Consider the following 19116-nt stretch of genomic DNA (forward strand, 5'->3'; position numbering starts at 1 on the left):
ACAGCTGACCATGCTGGAATACTGGTTTCTCCAGATAAATCAACACATTCTCCATGGTTTGGCCTTGCGCCTTATGTATAGTCATAGCAAAGCCTGACTGTATCAGGAACTGGCTCCACTGAAGAGGGACATCTTCTCCTTCTGATAAATTGAGAGTAATTCTTGGGATCATGACAAAGTCATTTTTGAATACACCAATGTTTATCTTTGCAATGATGAGATTGTCGTGCAGTTCTTCCACCATCATTCACGTTCTATTACAAAGCCTTGGTGGGTCCAAGTTTCTCACTGAAATGATGGGAGATTCCCTCTTCAATTCTAGTTTATGTGGAGGCTTGTTCTCTCCCTCTCCTTGCCGTTTCCCCAGGATGTCTGGCATCATCTCTTGACCATAATGTTCCCCCTTCTCTTGCCACGTGGCATAATTAGGCTGTTCATATTTTTTTACTCCAATGCTGGATAGAAGAAATGAAGCAGTAACACCAAAGCTTCCAGGATGATGCTTTTTCTTGATGCTGTAGTTAGCGCTCTCCTAAATGGACGTGATAGCCCTGCCCTTTTGCTGCGGTTGGTGTCACTGCTGTGAGCAATGTGAGGCGCTGCTGAGGCTGGTCGTGCGCATGTGTTGTGGTGTTGCGTCACGGTTTCCAGTAAAGCTGGAATCGGCTTGGGTTGTGGAAAGCGGGGCCTGTTGATTGACGAGTGAGCAATTTTATACAAATATATAACCCTGAACTTTGCATGCATTCTGTAAGTTAGCGCACTTTTATGATGATTTAGTGAAAAAAAGTGCTGCCGTAATGCACCGTTTGGGCTAATTGGAGGTCACAAACAGAGCATGAGAATTTTAGTGGTATATAGATTTCTCCACTGTGCTTACTGAGGAGAAAATGATGATGGCTCAAAAGAGATAAGGGAAGCCTGTGGAGATGTTATGGAGATCATTCCTACAGCTGGGGGGGGGGGGGGTGGGGGAGATACATGCAGCCCTACAGGGCATTAAGGTGGACAAATCCCCAGTACATGACTGAGTGCCTGAGTGCCTCCTCAGACTTTGTGGGCGGCTAGAGAAGAAATTGTGGAGGCTCTTGCAAAGATAATTACTTCATTGTTAGCCTCTGGTGAAGCTCCCAAAGACTGGAAGGTGGAGTTCACAAAAGGTGAACTTTTGTTCCGCAAGTGAAGCAAGAACAAGCCAGGGAACTATAGACCAGTCAGCCTAATATCAGTCATGGGGAGGTCACAAGAGGACATTCTGAGGGACAGGATCTACCCAAATATGGATAGAATCAGTCTGATTAGGAGAAGTCAGCCTGGCTTTGTACATGGCAAGTCGAGCTTGATGAAACTTTTAGAGTTTTTTGAAGAAGGAATATAAAAGGTAGGTGAGGTAAGAGCAATGGATGTTGTTATTTGGACTTTAGCAAGGCCTTGAATGGCATCTGGCTGGCAGGGTAGACCTGTCTGCAAAGTTAAGTTCCATGGAATCTACAGAGAATTTGTAAGGCGGATTATAATGGGCTCAGAGCTAGGAAACAGAGGAAGGAGGTTAAAGGGGATTTCTTGGAATGGAGGCCGGTGACTAGAGGTGTGCTGCATGGATCAGTTTTGGACCCTTGTTATTTAGTTATTTAAATGATTTGGATGCAAATACCAAAGCTTGATCATTAAGTTAATGGATGACACAAAATTAAAAATGTAAATTCTGAACCTTTTACTTGATTTATAGTTAATAATGAAGAATGGTGTTATTGATTACAGGGGGATATTGATCAGTTAGGGAAGTGGGTCAAGGAGTGGCAAATGGATTTTGATACAGAAGCATGAGGTGATGCATTTTGGAAGTCAAACCAGCATAGGACTAATACTGTGAATGGCAGGGCACTAGGGTGTGTAATGGAACAGAGAGATAAGTGCATAGTTGTAGAAAGCAGTGAAAGCACAGTGGTGAAAAACGTGTTTTAGTTGGGGCACTGAGTATAAGAGTAGGGACATTATGCTGTAGCTGTACAAGTCGTTGGTGAAGCTGCGTATGGAGTACTGTGTATAGTTTTGGTCACCCTGTTGTAGGAAAGGTATGGTTAAACTGGAAAGAGCACAGAAAAGATTTACAAGAATGTTGCCAGGATTAGAGGAGCTTGAGTTATAGGGAGAGGCTGGCCAGGGTAGGTCTTTATTCCTTGGAACCCAAGAGAAGGAGGGGTGAATTTATAGAGAAATATTTAATATTATGACATGCAGAGATAAGATGGATAGTAGCAATATTCTTTCTCCAGGGTAGAGGAGACTAAAACTAGGGGGCATAGATTTAGAGTAAGATGAGGAAGATTTAAAAGGGCAACTTTTACATAGAGAGTGGCGACTAGGTAGGCAATGAGTCGCCAGGGGAACTGGTTGAGGCAGATGCAATAATAATATTTTAGTACTTGGACTGGTACATGGAGGGGTGGGACTCAGGGATACGGTCTGAATGCAGGAAATTGGCATCAGTGGTCAGATTGGACTGAAGAACCTGTGTCCATGTTGTATTGCTCTGTGACTCGAGTGATAGTGAAAGCTTTAAGCTGTCCCCCTCAACAACATACATAAGAACATAAGAGATAGGAGCAGGAGTAGGCCAATCGGTCCCTCAAGCCTGCTCCGCCATTCAACAAGATCATGGCTGATCCAATCTTAACTCTAGTTTTCACCGAATCCCACAAGGCAACAGTGCCAACCAACAGGGCACCATGCCGCCCATTTTATTTTATTATTCATCCCGCCCAAACCCATGTGATCACCCGGGGAAAAAAAACCGAGTTGCCAATTGAGGAGAAAAAATCTGGAAAATTCCTCTCCGACCCATCCAGGCTATCGAAAACTGGTCCAGGAGATCACATGGCTGATCTAAACCTAGCCTCATGTCCACTTACCTGCTCGCTCACCGTATCCCCTAATGCCATTTTTATCCAGGAAAATGTCTATCTCCGTTTTGAATTTATTGAGTGTAGTAGCTTCCACAGCTCTCTGGGGCAGTAAATTCCACAGCCCCACTACCCTCTGAGTGAAGAAATTTCTCCGCATCTCAGTCCTGGAACGGCATCCCCTTATTTTAAGATTATGCTCCCTAGTCCTAGTTTCACCCATCATTGGGAACATTCTCCCTGCATCCACCCGATCAAGCCCCTTCACAATCTTATATGTTTCAGTAAGATCGCCTCTCATTCTTCGGAACTCCAATGAGTAGAGTCCCAATCTACTCAACCTCTCATCATACATCAACCGACCCATCCCCGGAATTAACCTAGAGAACCTTCTCTGCACTGCCTCGAAAGCCAGTATGTCCTTTCTTAAATATGGACACCAGAACTGCACGCAGTACTCCAGGTGTGGTCTCACCAATACCTGGTACAACTGCAGTAAGACCTCCCTGTTCTTATACTCCATCCCCCTAGCAATAAAAGCCAGCATTCCATTGGCCTTCTTGACCAGCTGCCGCACTTGCATACTAACATGGTGAGAACACCACCATAAAACTCACAAACTCACTCCAACTATAAAGCTAAATAAAGTCAAAACATAATTGCCACAGCTGGCTTAAAATAGTCTGAAGATTCATTAGAAGGGGCTCTGGTTCAAATTAATTTCCCGAAATATTCAATGTTTATGTTAAAGAATCTGTCTTGACTTTACTGTGGCGAAGTGGTTTAATTAAACTATAAACAGGCATTCACTATTTGTTTATGATTTTCAGGAAGCTTTACAGAATTCACAAATGAGAGCAAGTTCCAAAGCATTCTCAGCAGAGATGTAATATTTCAGTTTTTTGCAACTAAGTGTCTTCAATTCCAATGTTTTCACACTGAAAATATGCTAACTGAGCCAAATAGATTGAAGACAAACATTAAAATAATTCTCAAAATCATTTTGGGATGGCAATAAAGATTCAGCTGAGTGGTTTGCAGAATGGCAGATCTATCATAGGAACAGAGATTGAGTAGACCAGACAATGTTCTCAGATTGTTGAAGAAGACCTGGTGATTTCATTGAAACTTCATGCATCTACTGAACATTGTGCGCATGCTATGTTGGTACCAGAATGTGTAGCAACACTTGCAGGATTGCCCCAGCACATCTTTAGGAGTGTTAGCTGTTAACGCAAATTACATAATTCACTCTAAGTTTCGAGGTACACGTGCTAAATAAATCTGAACCTGAAATACGACTTAGAAAGTTCTTTACAGGGCTCAGCAGGCTGAATGCAGGATGGGATGTCTTCCCTGATTAGGAATCTAGAGTGGGGCAGTGGGGTCAGTCTCACAATGAGGAATAGGCCATCTAGTACTGAGAAGCGAGAGAGGAGATGGCAGGGAATCTTTGGAATTCTCTATTGGGGGTTGCTGTGGAGGCTCAGTCACTGAGTTCGTTCAATACAGACTGATGGACTCCTTGATATCAAGGGAAATGGGGATAGTACTGAAAATGAAGCTGCAAAAGCTCAGCCAACATCTTGATGAACAATGAATCAGACACAAAGGGTTGAACGGCCTATTCCTGCTTCTAACTCTTGTGTTCTTTAGTTACATCTGCTAGATGGTTTAGTACCAGGAACACAGCTCAAAGACAGAAAAGTTGCATTCAGTGGCAACTCATTAAACTTTATTCATTGGCATCAAATGGAAGTCTGCTTCATAACTCCATGCAACTTTAGTTTAATAACATCGCTAACTGACTCCAACTTTGAACAGTAAAAGACAACAAGAATAGATGTCAGTCTTTCCTACTCAATACGTAATTGTTTCTTGTTCTGTCTTTGCACTTATGATTCCATTTCTGAAAGTTGCAGTGGGCTGGGTGGTCCTTAGAGGCTTCATTTGCACCTTCCTGTGCTACCACTGACAGACAGACAGATATTAGCCTAACAAAGTCAAGGCAACATTCAGCTCCCTCAACGGAAGCAAACTTTGTAGCAACTTTCTTTCTGCAGCACCACCGGAAACTGCAGCCAGGCTCTTGGCACATTCCCTTGTGGTGCTGCAAATCCCATTGGAAGAATGCGATAGAGTGATGCTGGAATGAGAACCGTGAGCCTTGATAAAATGCTGCTAGGAAGAGTAGAATGTGCCAAGGGAATTAACAACATTAGTATTTATTTAAACAAATATTAACTCAGGGAATTATTTGGCTTTGAATGGCTTTCATATTAAACAATGTGCCAATAACCTAATTGTTGCCCTCCAAACTCCCTTCAGCAAGTAGGATGGGACCTCTCTGAGTTAGTATAGTACAAGTGCAAGGAATGAGTTAGCAGAAGCTATTCTCCAAGAATCTGAACTGCTCTCTCAGAATCTGAAAGACACCAGCAGTGTGCAAAGGGTTTTAATAGGATGTTTTCCGAATACCGCTACTGTGCTTGTTTAAAAAAAAAAGGGTATCAGTGGTTTGACAATATGTTAAATAATTGGCAATCTGCACCATTTTTACTGCAGGATAGATTTCACTGCTTTCAGTTGAAAAAAATGAATGCTGCTGGACTTTGTGGTTTTCCTCCCAGCCAATGAGCATTCACAACTGATTATCTGGCCATTTATTATATGTACATAGCAGAAGCTCACAGTCACAAGTTAACCCAATAACATAAGACTAACTACATTTCACAGGCTGTGCAATCTTTGGAAATGAGAACTGATGAAGAGTTTTTAAAAACGAACTGTCAAAATGGTACTTACTATTAAATACTGATAAACAATATCTTTACATCTGGGGTATCATAGAATGATATTGTAAAAATAAATCATTCAAATGTGGCTTTTTCAGTAATGGTGAAGCTGTGTTATGTCTCCTTTGGGGTAGATTTAGCCTCAGGTGGCAAGTAGGCAGCTTCAAGGATTGTCGTGGTGGAGAGGCTTGTGAGTTCCTGAGATCCTGACAACAATGCTGCCTGGAGTTTAGCCACCTGGCAGGGTCAAGGGGAAGGTTCCAGATAAAGAATGTACCAATCAAGACCTCAACAGTGGAGCTGGCGGAAGACGATGACACATCACAACGGCAGTGGAGGCAGAGTAAGGCTGCAGTGTTGAAAGGTCTCGTGTCGCCTTCCATTCCATGCCATGGGACACTGACCCTGATCAGTCAAGGAACTTGTGGTGACTATCCATGCGTCAGCCTCCTCACGTTAAATAAAGTCACGCACAGGCATACTCCATAAAGGGAATCAATCCATCCTAACCCTCACCCCCCCCGGGAGAATATCATACTTGATTGAAGTGATTGCACTACTGCTACTGCACATGTCCACAGTCAATGTGTCATGTCATTGGAGGCAAGTTTCCACAAATGAGATTGTTGTCATCAAGCCCAACCAAAATAGTAAAACTTACCTGGAGCTTGAAGGCATGATGACCATCCCTGGTAACAAACTGAACTCAAGAACTATGACACGTCAGTAATGCATATTAAACGGTACAGCACACGTAGCATGTCTATTTTATGTCCTCATGCATCTTAAGCACAGACGCTACAGTGCAATGAAGCCAATCATTGCTTTTCACATAAAAGCATTGTGCTGCATGTCAGAATTTGTAGCCCACCAGAAAATTATTTTGTTTTTACAAAATTTATTTTTGATTTAGTTGTGCAAAATTTCCATTATACTCAGAGGAGCACGAGAACTTGGAAAAGTGAACCTATTTGTTGAAAGTATTTCAATATTCCCTCGTTACTCTTTTGTGAAATTTAGCAACATAGAAATGTATAATACCTTATTGTTCCTATATTAACATTTCTAATAAAATTATATAGCTGCTGTCATAAAAAGTCTCAATGCACTTCACTGAGAAATAATTAATTTAAAGCATAATTGTTTTGGTTTTATAGGCAAATACAGAAGGACAGCAAGGTCAATGAATAGCAAAGAGCAAGAATAAGATGACTGACTGGCTTTCATGCTGTAAACTGAGGCATTCCTGGAGATCGTCACACATTACCGATGGAACTGATACAACTATCTGAACAGGCAGAAAGGGAATTGTTCTAATATTCTATCACAATATTCTATACATATCTGCTATAAGCCTACAGACTCTTACAGCTACAATGATTCTTTTTCATATTCACAGCTACCTGGACCATTCCTCTTCCCACCCTGTCTCTTGCAAAAATGCCAACCCCTTCTTGCAGTCCCTCTGTCTCCTCCACTGCTCTCAGGATGAGGCTTTTCATTGCAGGATGGAGGAGATGTCTTCCTTTTTTAAAGAAAGGGGTTTCCCTTCTTCCACCATCAACTCTGCTCTCAAACACATCTCTCCCATTTCACGCACATCTGCTCTCACCCCATCCTCCCGTCACCCCACTCGGGAGAGGGTTCCCCTTGTCCTCACCTACCACCCCACCAGCCTCCGGGTCCAACATATAAATCTCCGTAACTTCCGCCACCTCCAACGGGATCCCACCACCAAGCACAGCTTTCCCTTCCCCCCTCTTTCTGCTTTCGCAGGGATTGCTCCCTACGCGACTCCCTTGTCCATTTGTTTCCCCCCCCCCCCCCCCCCACATCCCTTCCCACTGATCTCCCTCCCGGCACTTACCCTTGTAAGTGGAACAAGTGCTACACCTGCCCTTACACTTACTCCCTTACCACCATTCAAGGCCCCAGACAGTTCTTCCAGGTGAGGCGACACTTCACCTGTGAGTCGGCTGGTGTAGTATACTGCATCAGGTGCTCCCGGTGTGGCCTTTTATATATTGGTGAGACCCGATGCAGACTGGGAGACCGTTTCACTGAACACCTACGCTCTGTCTGCCAGAGGAAGCAGGATCTCCCAGTGGCCACGCATTTTAATTCCACGTCCCATTCCCATTCTGATATGGCAATCCATGGCCTCCTCTACTGTCAAGATGAAGCCATGCTCAGGTTGGACGAACAACACCTTATATTCTGTCTGGGTAGCCTCCAACCTGATGGCATGAACACTGATTTCTCTAACTTCCGTTGATGCCCCTCCTCCCCTTCTTACCCCATCCCTTATTTATTATTTTTTCCTCTTTTTTTCCCCTCTCTTTTTTCTCTCTCTGTCCCTCTCACGATCACTCCATCTTCCTCTGGTGCTCCCCTCCCCCCTTCTTTCTTCCTAGGCCTCCCGTCCCATGATCCTTTCCCTTCTCCAGCTGTGTATCCTTTTTGCCAATCAACTTTCCAGCTCTTAGTTTCATCCCTCCCCCTCCTGTCTTCTCCTATCATTTCAGATCTCCCCTCCCCCTTCCACTTTCAAACTTCTCACTATCTCTTCTTTCAGTTAGTCCTGACGAAGGGTCTCGGCCCAAAACGTCGACTGTACTTCTTCCTATAGATGCTACCTGGCCTGCTGTGTTCCACCAGCATTTTGTGTGTGTTGCTTCTATATTGTGTGGTTAAATCCTGCAGTGGACTTTCAGATCACAATCTTTTGACTTGGAGAAAATGCCACCTTCGAGCCAAACTACTATGCCACTTTAAAACAGCAATGTCAACTTTTTACAACTATTTTAAAATCAATTCGTTAGCATTTCTTGGAACATTTTCACCTGTAATTCCAATTTCAATAAAGGCAGCTTAGATTCACATCAAATCAAATTTCACATACCCTGGCTTGCCCAAGGTAGTCTTCATCCAATAAGTGTAGACATGTCTGTGGGACAATGCCACGTAGCAGTCGAGAAGCATGAAAATACCTCTGAAAGCTCAATAGTCTTTTCACTCTTTTCTTTGAGCCGATTTCACCTGAATGAGCTGCTGCTAAAAATCAGAGAGAAAGATTAATATAGAAATATAAAAATATAAAATAACACACTCAAATGAAATGCAGCCCAGAGTAAAACATTTGATATATTATGTCTGAATTGCTCTTCCTTAGTTCTAACCAAACAACAGGCTACTCTCTGGCTGGTAAATAGCCAAAATATGTGTTTGAATCAAAAATAGCATTGTGTTAGCTGTTATTACAGATATAACTGTTTACATAAAATGCTTTTTTTCATGGCACACTTTCCAATAATTTGCAGAAAATACCATTTGACAATTAGAAAACATTGACATATGTACCAAACAAAAATAATAAAACAAAGGAGAGTAAAAGCTATAAAATGCTGTAAATAAATAATTAGTGATAGCCCTTCTTGTTGAATAAAGTCTGAGGTAAAATTAGTCTCAATGATCATGTAAAGTTGATGATTAGCAAAATGCAGTACATTTTACATCCAATTTTCTTTTACATTTTCTTTTCCAGCATAGCAATTGTTTGTAAATCCTCATAAAGTAAAAGCTAAGTGATAGCAAGAAGAAACAAGCAAACAAGCAAAGACTCACTTGCCATTTTAAAAAGTTTAAGCTACAAAGCACTGTTGCCTCAGAATTAGGCTGTTGATTCAAATCTCACTTGAGTTTGAGCACAACATCTAGGCTGAAACTCTAGCGTCAATGTGCTGTTAGGGATGCAATGCTTCATAAAGGATATTGAATTGAACTAAACGGTTATCTGTTCTCTCAGCAGATTAAAATATCCCATAACGCTACTTAAAAATAGAGATCAATAATCCCTTACATTTGGTTCCTAATTATCCATCAATCAACCTCGCTATAAAGAAAATTCTGTCTCTGCTGTTGGTGCTACCTTGTTGGACACAGATTGACTTCTACATTTCATAAGTGGTAGAAGGAGTAAACCACATGGCTCCTGGAGCCAGCACTACCATTCATGCCCAATTTGATATCTGGCCACATGGCCTGTCTGAACAGTCGTAGACGAACGTGTTCCAAAAAAAATAATTCAGCATCTTCCCCAAATAGAAGCTCTGGATCTGCTGAGGGACGGATCAGTGGCACACAAGTCAGGCAACTAAGTAAGATACAAGAGATCCAACTACAATCTCCAGAAAGCCATCTCATGTGTGAATTAGCAATTCCAGACTAAATCTGAATCACTGAAAGATGCCTGACAGCTGTGGCAGGACTTGAATGCTATTACATCTTCAAAGTGGAACCAAGTGACATAGGTGTCAACAAGGTTTTGCTCTCAGGTGAGCACAATGCCTTCTATGCTCACTTTGACTGTCAAAATATGGAGGAACTTTCATAAACTCCACCAGCCCCTGATGACCCTATGATTTCAGTCTGAGACCAACGTGAGGGCATCCCTCAGGAGGGTGAACCCATGGAAAGTATCCAGCCCAGATGGTGTATCTGGCCAAGTATTAAGGACCTGTGCTGGTCAACTGGCTGGAGTGTTCACCAATAATACCATTTAGTACCAGTTCATCCAGTGTTCACCAGTTCTGAGTTGAATGATCAGCCATGATCGTACTGAATGGCGGTGCAGGCACGAAGGGCCAAATGGCCTACTCCTGCACCTACTTTCTATGTTTCTATATCCGTAACCTCTTGCTTTGGCAGTCCAAGGTACCCACCTGCTTCAAGCAGGCTTTAATTATACCAGTGCCTAAGAAGAACATGGTAATCTTCCTCAATGACTTTTGTCCAGAAGTACTTAACATCACTGTGATGAAGTACTTTGAGAGGTTGGTGATGAAACATCAGTACCCTTGAACAAAAAATCCTACAAGAAGTAGTGGATACTGCCTAGTCCATCACAAGTCAAGCTCTCCCCACCATTGAGCTCATCTATACAGAGCACTGTTGCAGGAAGGCAGCATCCATGCTCTCTTCTTGCTGCTGCCATCAGGAAGATGGTACAGGAGCCTGAGGACTCACATCACCAGGTTCAGGAGCAGTTATTATTCAACCATCAACTCTTGAAGCAGAGGGTTCACTCAACCCATCTCTGATTTTCAGTTATTTTCACCCATCATTTATTTTCTTTTTTATTTGCGCAGTTTGTTGTCTTACGCACGTTGGTTATTGTCTGCCCTGTTGGGTGTGGGCTTTCATTGATTCTACTGTATTTCTTGGATTTCCAGATCAGTCTAGAGAACCTTTGCTCTACCACCTCTCAGGCAAATGTATTTTCTTAAATACAGAGACCACAACTGTATGCAAAACTACAAATGTGGTCTACTTCAAGATCATCTTACTACTGTACTTATTCCTTTGCGATGAAGGGTAACATTCCTGTTTGCTTGGTGGACCTCATGCTAAATTTGTAATTACCTGTAAAAGGACACTCAGAATTCTCTGAACCCTAACATTTCAGTCAAACACCTCTTACACCATTTGTCATCAATAAGCCTTTGTTTAACCTGTTTGCAACTCTTTGTAGATTCCGTCCTCACAATTCACAGCGCAGAAAAGATACACAAGGATGTTGCCTGAACTGGAGGGTTTTGAATTCTATGGAGAGATTTTGATAGATACATGGAGAGCAAATGTTTAGAGGGATAAGATAAGTACCTTGGGCTGAAAGGCTTGTTTCCATGCTATAAGCTCCATGAACAATAATCACTATATGATCTAAATTAATGGTTCTCAGACTTTATTAGTTTACCACCCCCTTACCTCTCAGACACCATTCACTCTCTCCTCCCTCTTTCTAGCCATTACATTAAAACTAAAGAATTTTGATTCACAATGCCCAGTGAAAGATTCAAACTGCAAATTCAAAGTAGTGACAAATAATTACAAAATTATTCAAATCTATTTAAAGCTATAAATAAAATTCTTTAATCACAGTAAAACAATTTTCATTAATAATATTAGAGTGTACATTAGTAGTTTAACTATTCATTACTTCATTGGTTTTTCATCTTTCAATGAGATGGATGGACTTGGTGCAGTGAAATCAGCTTCTCAACATTAGGCTGAATGTCACTCGAAGTCTCATTCACCATGTCTAATAGTTTGCAGTCTGATTTGTTGCTTTGACAGAAGTTGGGTGACTACTCTGAAACCGTGTTCCATTAAATGTGATTTGAAAAGGCAATAAAGAACATCTTGACCTTTTTTGATAGTGCAGGATAGCATTCACAGATTTCTTTCTGCAACCAAAGTCCTGATATGATATTTTGAAACTTTGCTTCAACTCAAAGTTATTTTGTAGCAAAATAAGGTTTTCCTCCATCATTATGCAACTTGCCCAGATGGGCACAGTATATTTGGGATCATCACGTGGTATTATTTCTTTCTCTTCCAACTCAGAGAGGGTCAGAAATTGGAAAAGGTCATGACAGCCAGTGTTGAACTTAAATAGGGTTAACTTGGACAGAAATGTGGGTTTGACTGATTTGACTTTGTCAAGATTCACATCATTTCCATCCAATTGAAGATGGATTTCATTAAACTTTACAAATATCTCTTGACAAATCAGCAATATTATGCCTAATATTCTTGAGTTGATTGCTGAATGAAGCAATTGAATCTTCAAAGACTTGTGCACTTTTTGAAACAGTGATAAAAGAGTGTCTCAGGCAATTTCCATTTGAGAGCCACCTGACTTCTGTGTGCAACAAGCATTAAAATTGTTCATTATTCTCAAGGCAAAGCTCTCAAAATAGTTGGGAATTGAGATTACAGGACTTGATAACAGTATTTTAATGATTTGTGCAATCGATCACATAAGTTTTTTTTATGACAAGATGTTGTCTGTGAATTATACAGTGTATGATAAATATGTTAGGTACAGCTTTTTTTAAAGAAAATAAAAACCCTGCATTGATGTCCTGTCATTGATGGTGCCCCATCAAACAAAAATGTCGGTGTATGGAACGTCCTTCTCTTTGAAAAATTGCTAAACACCCAAAATCTTGACTCCCTCTTCATATTTGTTTTTAATCCCCTTGCAAATGATTACTATTGAACCATGCTTTCACATTTTATTGAGTGAATATAAAAAAGCAAAGAATCATTGTCTGGCAAAGTTGACTTATTGAACTGCAGAACAAATTCTGTTGTCCTAAGAATGTCTTCCACATTCTCTGAAATTTCACCTACTCACATTTGAACACAGTTGTTGCTGGGCAAAATCACTTTAATTATTTGGTCTGGTGACTTATACAAAACCGTACTCAGAACCCCTCTTACTGCTGGCAGAATCAGTTCTTCTCCAATTGCATAGGGCTTTCCAGATTTAGAAAACAGCAATGAAATGTTGTAAGAAATGCAAAGTATCATTGTTTGTTGTGAAGTGCTGGCAAACTTGTTTTCTGTTTCTGAAAGTTTTCATGACATAACTGAAAATAAGCCAAGTTCTTGTTTGCTTTTTCAGATTTTTGTCTTCAAATGTTGAAGGAGCCTCGACAGTTTTATTACCTCATTTGTAAAAACTTTTTCTCACAACAGACACATTGGCTGCTGTCGGTTGCTTGGTGCTGGTATAAAACCACATTTTATATACTCCACACTATGCTGTCTACACATCTGTTTTAGTCTGCCATTCTCGTTATGGATTAAAAATGATGGTCAATTGCTTTTTAAGTCTAATCTCAAGTGCTGCAATCAAAAAAGTGGAAAGTTATGATGTCATCATATATCAGGCAAAAACCTGACTCTCTGCCTGAAGGTACAGAAAGTGGGGCAGTGGTATCTCAGTTGGGCCGTAGGCTAGAGAAATGCGATCCAGACCATCTGAAAGGGCAGATTCTGAACTTTGCCCCATAGAACACCATACCCTGATTCACAGGAAATGCGTCACAGTGATTTGAGTATGGAAATTGTACTTGCTACATTGTGCTACAATAGTAACTACAAAAAGGTGCAGGCCAGGCCCAGAAATAACACTGTTGCTTTCACCCAGATTTCTTTAGGCAAACCAAATACAGAGTGCCCCCTTGCTTTTCATCAACTGTAACAAGCTTTGAGCAAAGTCTAACAGAACAGTGGGTTAAGCAAGAGATGAGGTGATTACATGATTACTGTAATCAATTACGAGGCACCAAGGTTCAAATGCTTATAAGTAACTCATTTTTAAAATTATGCCTGTAATCCCTCATCTGCCCCCTTTTTTAATGAGCACCTCCCTCTGTCCCCTGGGGAAAGGAGTATCACCAACTTTAAGAACCATTGATCTAATTTAAAGTGGGGGGGGGGGGAGAAGAAAGTCGATGATAGCAACAAAGTTGAAAAGAATGGGATTTTTAATTGGAAACTAAATACTGTTCGTATCCCTGATGACATACTCTTTCTGTGAAAAACAGCCTTTGCAAATGCTGAAGTCCCAGACATATAATGTTTCTTAGTAATGGAAGCCCAGGCTTCTTCATGGATTTGATCTTACTGCTGAACTTCAGTGGAAGTTTATTTTCATAAATTAATTTGTCAGTGGCACGGTAGCGTAGTGGTTAGCACAACACTTTACAGTACCGGTGACCCGGGTTCAGTTCCCACCACAGTCTGTAACAGTTTGTACATTCTCGCAGTGACCACGGGAGCTTCGTCCAGGTGCTCTGGTTTCCTCCCACAGTCCCAAGACGTACCATTTGGTTGGTTAATTGGTCACTGTAAATTGTTCCATCATTAGGCTTGGGTTATATTGGGGGTTGCTGGGCCAGAGGGCCTATTCCATGCTGCACCTCAATAAATAAATCTGCACCCAAGTAATTTTTCCAGATTAGTTCTGACTAATATAAAAAGTATTTTTTGTATTTTGAGATAATATATGGGAAGGTATTATCCACGTGAATGTGCATTAAATTTCTAAAATAAACACTTCCAAGATTTCAAGAATTAAGATTCGAGATTGTTTATTGTCATTTCCTGTACAGAAGTGTAAGGAGAACAAAATAATTGTTACTCCAGATCTGATGCAACACAAAAAACCTGGAAAAGATGAAGAACGCAATAATAATACTAAAAAAAATGTAAACACATACAATCAACTTATGTATATAAGCTATTATATGTCCATAAAGTGACGCTAGGCTCTACATAAGGTGACTGATAGGAAATGATGAAGTAGTGGTCGAGTTAGTGGGTGGAGGTGTTGATCAGACCTACTGCTTGAGGAAAGTAATTGTTTTTGAGTTTGGTGGTCGTGGTATGTATGCTATGTAACCTCTTCTGTGATGCGAGTTGGACAAACAGTCCATGAGCAGGTATGTGGGATCCTTCATGATGTTATTGGCCCTTAATTGGGTCTGAATATATGTCCTTGATGGCGGGTAGGCTGCTGTCAGTGATGTGTTGGGCAGTTTTAGCTGTCCATTGTAGAGCCTTCCTGTCCACTGATACTAAGCAGTGATGCAGCTTGTTAGGATGCTCTGTACTGTGCATTTGTAGAATAATGTGAGTATTGATGTGCAAAGTCCAGCTCTCTTCAGCCTCCTCAAAGTAGAGGCATTGGTGAGCTTTCCTGATTGTGTAGAATGCGTTCTGGGACCACGAGAGTTTGTGCAAGATGTGCACTCCCAGGAGTTCATATACGCACATTTACTTTGTTGTCATGCACTAACTTGAGATTCATTTCCTTGCAGACATTTACAGGAAAAATATACAACAGTATTTTACAGAAAACTCTATATGAACAAAGACTGGCAAACACCAAATGTGCAAAAGATGACAAACTGTAAATGACAATAGTACTGAGAACATAAGTTGTGAAGATTTCAGGACAAACAAGCACAAGAGCTACACAGAAGATATAATTTTGATAATTACTATTTTATATAGAAGTAAAATGAGATTAAATACAATATCAATACATGCAAAACTGGTATCATCACAATTAATTACTTAAATGCTATTTCTTGCTGTGTATCTAATTAGAAAAACATTTTAAAACTCCGCAATTTAAATTAAACATGGAAAATCTGAAGTTCAGCAATCTAAAACATTCCAAAAGCATTTCAGCAATTTAATTAAGCCAATGTGCATGCTCCACTTTTTTTTGAAGGCTTTCTATTTGAAGCTTACACTACATAAAGCAGGAAGCAGGTGCTAGCTACAATGCTGTGTGTATATGAATGCTACAAAGTCAGTGTAGGAAATGGACTTTAATCATTTGAATGCTCTAATTTTGTACTTATGCCAATAGCGGGGATTATTTGACATGAAAATTTTCCAGGATATTTGGAAAGATCTGGAATTACACTTCAAAGCATGCAAGCCAGGAATTGCATATGGCTGAAAATTAATTAGATACAGGAACCGTTACACCCAACTGATTGCTAATCATTGAGCTCATTAACACATGGCTTATATGAACATAAGCAGCAAGGAAACTCTACAGTACACCGATTTTATTTCTAAAGAATGTACATTTCATTCAATAGTACTCAATTAATGAAAACAGTGTAAGTAACCAATGGACTTCATATATCATAGACTGTTCTTATAGGTACATCATTGTTTCCATATTAAATTTCTACAATTAAGTATTTGCTGGCTTGCTTTCATTTTCTTCTCCCTCTCTAAACTAAAAAAACATTGACTGCATTCTATGTGAGGAGTATTTTCAGAAGTTTATAAACTATGGAATGGCCAAACCAAATTTTAGTCAGTAAATGTATTCAGTATGATGAATTGCAGCCAACCCTTTTCCAAATGTACTTCCCTTAAAGAGACAATCCCCCGCTGTTGAGGTAATAGAAGCTGAACCTCAGAGTAATCTTACAGAGATGTATTGACCCACAGTCCTGAGGTTTTCTCTGAAAATTCATAAATGCTACTTTAGTTATGGGACACATTCAAAGAATCATCGTATCCTTATAGCATAGAAGCAGACTATTTTGTCTTTTGTACTTAAGCCAATCTTTGTAAGTCAGTTCCAAGTTCTGGCTCTTTCACTAAAGCCATACAATTTGTTTTCCTTTGAGTACTTATCAAGTTGCTTTTTGAAAGCCACAATTGAACCTGCTTCTACCATCCTTTCAGCCAATGAATTCCAGAGCACAACCACTCATTGCTTGAGAAAGCTTTTCCTTACATCATCTTTCTTTTTTATGCCAATCACCTTAACACTATGTATTCTGGTTCTGAGCTCATGCCCAATGTTTGTTCGATCTATCAAGCAGCCCTTGATCTATCAATCTTCCTTTAAGTTTATACTTTCAACACCTTTGACATAAATGGTACACATGGTCAAAGGTGTACATGTACACTTGCTAAAGGACAACTTTAATTTCAAAAGGAAGATTGCAGATCAATTCCCAGTAAGTACATTTCTTTCCTTTAAAGGCATAATTTACTTATTATGGTTTTATATTGCTATATTTCTACACTATTCTTGGTTGGTGCAACTGTAACAAAACCCAATTTCCCTCAGGATCAATAAAGTATGTCTGTCTGTAAAGCAAATTCAAAATTGAAGCTATAAGATTTCAACAAAGCAGCTCCCACTGAATAAAAACTCTGGTCTCTGAGTTTTGATGGTACTTACAATTGAGAAGATGAAAGTCAATGACTGGATATGATCCGCGGCGTTCAGAGAGAAGCCCTGCTTGCCCTCTCACTCGTGCATTTCCTGGGAGAAAAGAGATTACAGATAAAGCGTTTACATCAAGTGCAATCCTGTACGTATTTACCATCACCACAGAACCTCGGTCCTCCACACAGACAGAACAGCAGAAGATGCTGTCAGGGATGCTCTTCCCTTTTTGTGTTCGCAGACTGAATCAACACTGAATCAGAGAGAATGCAAATTTTAACATTTTTTAATAATATCACTTTCAGTGTGATCATTTTCACTGGTGTTAAGGCTTGTTTAATCAGGGCTAAACCTTTGGTAGTGTAGAGGAGTATTATTATTCAACAACACACACAAAAAACTGGAGGAACTCAGCAGGCCAGGTAGCATTTATAGAAAAGAGTGAACAGTCGGCGTTTCAGGCCTAGAGTCCTGATGAAGGGTCTCGGTCTAAAACATAGATTGTTTAGTCTCTTCCATAGAAGCTGCCTGGCCTGCTGAGTTCCTCCAGTATTCTGTGTGTGTTGCTTGAATTTCCAGCATCTGCACATTTTCTCTTGTTTATTATTAAATACACTCTTTAGCCTTGATGAAATGAGAGCAGTCCCATTTCCTCAGAAGGCCATGAAAAATAATGAAACCATACTCATGGTTTTATTATCCTTTTGCATCAGGATAGATCAAGAAGATGGCTTACTACTATCTTCTGACGTGCAGTAAACAATGCTCTTGCCAATAGTGACCTCATCTTGGAAATGAATTTTAAAAAAGCTTTTCCCTTAATCCCACATGCATATCTCGCTCTTTCTTTCAACTTCCACACAACATACTAACGGTGACTGTAGACCTTGCTTTGCTGTCTGAGGATTCTCAGCTGATTTCTGTTCGGCTTCCTGGTCCTGCAGCTGGTTGTAATGGTTTACCTACAGATGGCACCATATTCAAAGCTACATTAACATAAGGAAACCCATTTTAGAGCATGAACACCTCATGTTAAGACTTATAGCAAGCATTAATAGCGCATCTGAAAGTCCTTCTAACAGTGCAGCGCTTCCACAGCACTCCAATGACGTGTCAGCCAAAATCATGTGCACAAGTCTCCAGTGAGTGACTTGAATTTACAACCTTCTGACACAGGAAAGAGCACTATCACAGATCCAAAGCTGGAGCAGCCTTCACTGTCATCTCCCAGACACCATGTCTATTCATCTTAGACAAAAGTTGAGAATGATTTAACCGTAAACAAGCATTACCTCTTCAACCATGGTCTAGGTCTATAGACATTATCTGAGCCTCCCAAAAGGGCCATTTCCTGAACGGATGTTTGGCTACTTGGCATATCCCAGTGGTGTCTGTATATAAACATAGTTCCTGTTTGATGACAAAGTTCACCCTGAATCACGTCTATCTGTCATTAAGGGTGGAGTACATGCAGCAGACAGCTCAAAGATAGTGAAACATCACTGGCCTAGTCAAATGGCAATTAATGTCAAGGTCAGTGTGTGTGCCTGCGACATAGGAATTTTGCCTTTAAACAGCAGCTGTGCTTATGATGAATAAGCACAGTCAAAACAGTTTTTTTTGTAATCTGTGCTGTTAATTTATTTTAGAATATAAAAGTATACATTGTAAAAAGAAGTTTATATCTGGCTGTCTGATAAGTGGTTAGAATCAGGAACAAAATGTTTGCTCTGTATTTTAAGCTACAAAATTCTAAACACATAGTTGTTATGGCCATAGAGAGGCACAGAAACAGACACACAAGCACAAAAGATCCTTTAATAAAGGACCAACTCCAACTCCCCCTTATCCT

At 40.4% G+C, this 19116-nt stretch overlaps 1 protein-coding gene across 2 annotated transcripts in view; it reads right to left on the minus strand.

Annotated features, from left to right (window-relative positions):
• The window catches only part of LOC140733245 (3',5'-cyclic-AMP phosphodiesterase 7B-like), a 133285-nt gene that overhangs the window by 25466 nt on the left and 88703 nt on the right, over positions 1-19116 (minus strand). Inside the window, exons 3-4 of one of the 2 annotated variants that reach the window (XM_073056314.1) lie at positions 17277-17360; positions 8601-8749 (exon numbers count right to left, since the gene is read on the minus strand). In XM_073056314.1, the coding sequence (XP_072912415.1) occupies positions 8601-8749; positions 17277-17360 (233 nt within the window). Of the gene's footprint in view, positions 1-8600; positions 8753-17276; positions 17361-19116 lie in introns of both variants that reach the window. The other variant, XM_073056312.1, reaches the window with a different exon arrangement.

This window comes from Hemitrygon akajei, chromosome 9 (genome assembly GCF_048418815.1).
Source record: "Hemitrygon akajei chromosome 9, sHemAka1.3, whole genome shotgun sequence".
Classification (NCBI taxonomy): domain Eukaryota; kingdom Metazoa; phylum Chordata; class Chondrichthyes; order Myliobatiformes; family Dasyatidae; genus Hemitrygon; species Hemitrygon akajei.